Below are 4,423 nucleotides of genomic sequence, written 5' to 3' on the forward strand. Positions count from 1 at the left end.
CGGAGCAGCGCCCCGTGTTCGCCTTCGTGCTGTGCCTGCTCGTGGTGCTGGTGCTGCTGATGGTGCGCTGCGTGCGTATCCTGCTCGACCCCTACAGCCGCATGCCCGCCTCCTCCTGGACCGACCACAAGGAGGCGCTCGAGCGCGGGCAGTTCGACTACGCGCTGGTCTGAGCTGTGCGGCGCCCCTGGCCGGCCCTCGGCGGGGTCTCTCTCCCAGGGCAGATTTGACGAGGGGCGCCGCCAGGCCTGGACCGCGCTCGGGATCCTGCCCCGCGAGCCCGCAGCCCGAGTGGGGAGGGCATGAGGAGAAGTCCAAGCCCTCCCCCCTCAGACCCCTCCCATCTTCCCTCCTGGCCAGGCCGGAGCCCCACTTCGTGCCTTTATCCTGCCCTGTCCCACCCCTCCGCCCCCAGCGTGTAGGTGTTTCTTTGCTGTTGTCCTGCCGCCTAGCAGCATGAGTGTCCTGTCCACTCCTGTATTCAGAGACCCCCGTATCCTTTCCCTTTCTCCTTGTTCTGTGACCATCCTCACTCCCCACCGCGCGCAACCCCGCCCGTAAGCGCTGAGCCCCTCCTCGGGCTCCGGCTTGCGAGGCAGGCTCTCCTGGGCTCACGGGGTGGGATACTGCAGACCAATATGCCCTGCGCGGCCTGCCCCGGAGACAGAGCCTGAAGAGCGACAATGGCTGCTGTATCCAGGATGGGTGGCTCCTTCCACGGGAGGAGAGGGCAGACAGGTTCCCTCGTGCCCCCAGCCCAGGCCCCAATTCAGGTCAGCGCGCCCCTCCCTCTGTTACCACCTCCACCCTTCTTTGGCTCGCCTGCTACCTCCCCCTGATCCCTCTGCCACACCCCCTCCCCAGACCCTCCTCTGGCCTCTCACTCCTCCTTGCCTCTGAGCCCATGCTGTTAATAAAAGCTATTATTGAGCGCTTACTGCATGCCAAGCAGTGTGCTGAGGTAGAGACTCTGCACTTCGGCCTCTTGTATTTTCAGGATCTTGTTAGCATCGTCATTCTACAGGCCTGGGGACTCGGGTCCAGACAGGTTCAGTGACTTGCCAGAGCTAGAATCTGAACCCAGGGCTGACTTTTGCACACTCTTAAGAGCTGCCCAGGGCTGAGAAACACCCAGATGCATGCTCTGGGGAACTGAGGCTAACCGTCTCTAATTCCCCCCATTCTAGAAAGAGCCAGGACCACCCTTCCTTCCCTTAACTTGGGGCGACTTAGCCTGGTAGGGAGCTGGGATAGGGCACCCTCAGCCAGCCCTGGAGGTTGTCTCCGAGACCTGACGTGGCCTCCTGACACTGTGACCATACCTGCAGCCCCAGACCACTCTGACCTGATCCCTCCATCCCACCATCAACTTCAGAAACCTCAGGTCTGGTGTGGTAGGGCCGTGGTCAAGGAGTGGGCTGGCTCCGTTCCACGACCCGCCTAGGAGAAGTGTTGTGCGCCCCGGGGGAGCCATGTGCAGTGTGTGTGGGGAGAAACTGAGTGTTGCTATAAAAGGAAGGTTGTGTGAATGCACAGGCTCCGTGAACAGAAATTTCGCCAGCTCTTAGAGGACTGGTAAGATCTGGGAGAAGGCGGTACTGTGGGAGGACGCCTGGTGCCCCCGCCCAGCCCAAACCAGCCTGTCCCTGCCTCCGCACCTCCAGGGAGGCTGATGGAGGGGGCCGAGCAGGGAGAGAGGCCCAAGAGCACCCCTGGGAACATGAGGCCTTTGACAGCAGCTGGGAGCCCAGCCCCACCCTCTACCCAGCTCTGCTCCCTTCTCTGCTCCTCTGCTCCCCCTCCAGCTCTCCCTGCCTCCCCAAGGCCACCTCAGAGACTCACTCCCCTCCCTCCAACTTCCTGACACATGGGCAGCCCACCCCTCACCCTCCCCTAGCCGGGGACCTGACTCCCCCACCTCAGTCAGGCTCAGACCAAGACCCTCCAAACAATCACCAAGGGTTGCTTCACTGCCCACCGCACCCTCCTGCTTGGCATACCCCACTCAGACCCCAGGAACTCTAAGCTATGGTTCTCTAGCTCAGATTTTCCCTCCAGCATTTTGAGCCCTCTCCCACCTCTAACTCACAGGAGAAAGAGAGTCATTCAGGGGGGTTGACAAGAACTTTATTTACCGTTACAGGACAGGATACTGGGCTTTGGAAGGGATGAAGAACCAGTGGGGGAAATATTTGACGGCGGTGTTAGCCCAGCCAGTTCTATGGCTGAACCCCTCCTTGTACAGTTGGGCTTCGTCTATGAGACCCCCACTGTATCAAGCATGTTAAGGCCACTGCACATTGGCTCAGGGACCTTCCACCGTGGCAAGATCCTCATGACAATACAGGGCCAGACCAAGCAGGATTGAGAGTCTGGGGGCTCACCGAGGTCTGGCGTGTCGCCTGCCTGCCAGGCCTCTACCTTGCCACCTGGCGCAGAAGCTCCAAGGGTACCAGGAACGGGTTCAGGGGGCACACCCCAGCCGCTTGCCAAGAGGATATGGGCTGTCTGGAGCCAGCATTCTCAGGGGCCTGAGGGCTGGCCTGGCCAGTCTCCTCCTGACCCCTGGAACCTGCCCCGCTATCCTCAGTTCCCGACGCCAGGCCCCCACTGGCAAGGTCGCGCTGGGGGGCCGTCAGATGTCGGTACATACCCGACATGTGTTGAACCAGGGTGGCGCAGGGCAGACGGGACAACTCCTCAGGAAGCGCCATGAGCAGGTCAAGGACCACAGCGGACTCTGGTGAGGGATGGAAAGGGGATGAGTCGGGAGAGGGGTGCTGGCCACCAAAGAACCCACCCCCAGAGTGCCGGCCCTGCCCTCCTCACCAGCTGCGGAAAGCTCAGGGCCCTGGCCACCGCGGGAGACGGATGATAGGTACGTGTAGATCTTTTCGAAGTCCACAGAAAAGTCTCCCTCAGCAGACTGGCCAGCCAGGGACTCGGAGGATGCCTCAGGAGCAGGGCCTGGTGTCTTGGGAGTGGAGCCAGGAACCTCACCCCCTCCGGGGGCCTCGGGGGCGGGGCTGGAAGCCTCAGGACCCAGGTCCTCCTGTCCTCCAGGGGCTCTGAGGAGCAGTGGCTTTCCACAAGCCTGCGTGGGCTTGGAGGGCACTGAGTGCAGGAGGCTGACGGGCTCCGTGGCAGCGATGGCGAGCACCTGGCAGGCAGAGAAAGATCAGGGAAGGAAGGGCAGAAGTGTCCCCGTGGGTTGCTCCCCTGCCCTGCAGGAGACAACCTTCAAATCCTCCCTCCCACCCTGAGGAAGGCTGAGAGGGTGGACATGGAGGCTAGGGTGACCAGTAACAGGCCAGAATCACAGAGCTGGCAAAGGGAAGGGATCCAGGTCCAGCGTAGACTCATATATACGATCCTGTCCTCCGGGACACCCCCATCCTGCCTGGGGGGGGGATGGCTATACCTGTGAGAAAGCCACAGTAAGCGCCTCCTCCAGTGGGCCTGTTATCTTCTCAGCCAGATCCATCCACACCTGGGTGGAACAAGCAGAAGATACTTAGGGATCAATTCTCAGGAGTCCCCCATACCCTACCCCTCCCTGGAGCTCCCCTGTCCAGATTATCCCCTGGAACTCCCACCTCATTCCCCAGGGGCCAGCCCTGGGGAACCTTGCCCCATCTCACCTCGATGGGAGCTGGGGTCTGCGTTTCCCAACGCCTTGGACCCTTTGGGCCACCTGGATGTATCCTCTGAATGGCCTCCCGGGCCACTCGGCCCTTGAGCTGCCGGATAAAGTCCTGGATCTGCGAAGTAAGAAGAGGCCAAATGGACCTTCTAGAAGCCCAGGGCTAGGCAGTCCTGCCTGTTCCAGGGCTAGCCACTGCTCCCTAGCCTCCCACTGGCCAGGGGTTGAGGGTCATAGGGACTGTGCCCAGGGTTCTCGGGCCAAGGCCCTAGGCATGACCAGCTACCTGACAAAGATATAAGGCCCTGGCCGGTTCTGGCTCCTCCCCGCAGCCACAGCCCACATCCATGGTTAAGTACTATCCTAGTCACCTACCCGCTTCTTCCACTACGCTCTATTTCCCTGACTCTCACTTCTTGACTCCCATTTCAATCTCATTCATTCCCGTCCAGTCCCGCTGCGACCTGCCACCCATTCTGGGAAGTGAAGGAAAGTGTTCGTCGCTCAGTCGTTGCCGACTCTTAGCGACCCCATGGACTGCAGCCCTTCAGGCTCCTCTGTCCATGGAGTTCTCCGGGCAAGAATACTAGAGTGGGTAGCCATTCCCTTCTCCAGGGGATCTTCCCGACCCAGGGATCGAATCGGCACCGTCTGCATTGCAGGCAGATTTCTTCACCATTTGAGCCAGCAGGGAAGACCCATTCTGGGGCCTTCTTTCAAACTCGGAGCTCGCCCCGCCCCTAAATTTTGCCTTCGCTCCGCCTCTCAGACTTCGGCGAC

General features: G+C 60.9%; 2 protein-coding genes across 5 annotated transcripts in view; one reads left to right on the forward strand and one right to left on the reverse strand.

Annotated features, from left to right (window-relative positions):
- The window catches only part of CTXN1 (cortexin 1), a 1,551-nt gene extending 587 nt beyond the window's left edge, over positions 1 to 964 (forward strand). Inside the window, exon 2 of the mRNA XM_010828480.1 lies at positions 9 to 964. Within this exon, the coding sequence (XP_010826782.1) occupies positions 9 to 173 (165 nt within the window). The 3' untranslated portion in view covers positions 174 to 964. The remainder of the gene's footprint in view (positions 1 to 8) is intronic.
- Positions 965 to 2,105: 1,141 nt separating this feature from the next.
- SNAPC2 (small nuclear RNA activating complex, polypeptide 2, 45kDa) overlaps positions 2,106 to 4,423 on the reverse strand; it is a 4,432-nt gene continuing 2,114 nt past the window's right edge. For all 4 annotated transcript variants that reach the window (XM_010828278.1, XM_010828277.1, XM_010828276.1 and 1 more), the window contains 4 exons: positions 3,642 to 3,761; positions 3,422 to 3,490; positions 2,830 to 3,160; positions 2,106 to 2,740 (listed from right to left, as the gene is read on the reverse strand). In XM_010828278.1, the coding sequence (XP_010826580.1) occupies positions 2,418 to 2,740; positions 2,830 to 3,160; positions 3,422 to 3,490; positions 3,642 to 3,761 (843 nt within the window). In that variant the 3' untranslated portion in view covers positions 2,106 to 2,417. The remainder of the gene's footprint in view (positions 2,741 to 2,829; positions 3,161 to 3,421; positions 3,491 to 3,641; positions 3,762 to 4,423) is intronic.

The sequence above is a fragment of the Bison bison genome, unplaced genomic scaffold (genome assembly GCF_000754665.1).
Source record: "Bison bison bison isolate TAMUID 2011002044 unplaced genomic scaffold, Bison_UMD1.0 scf7180017864492, whole genome shotgun sequence".
NCBI classification, from domain to species: Eukaryota; Metazoa; Chordata; class Mammalia; order Artiodactyla; family Bovidae; genus Bison; species Bison bison.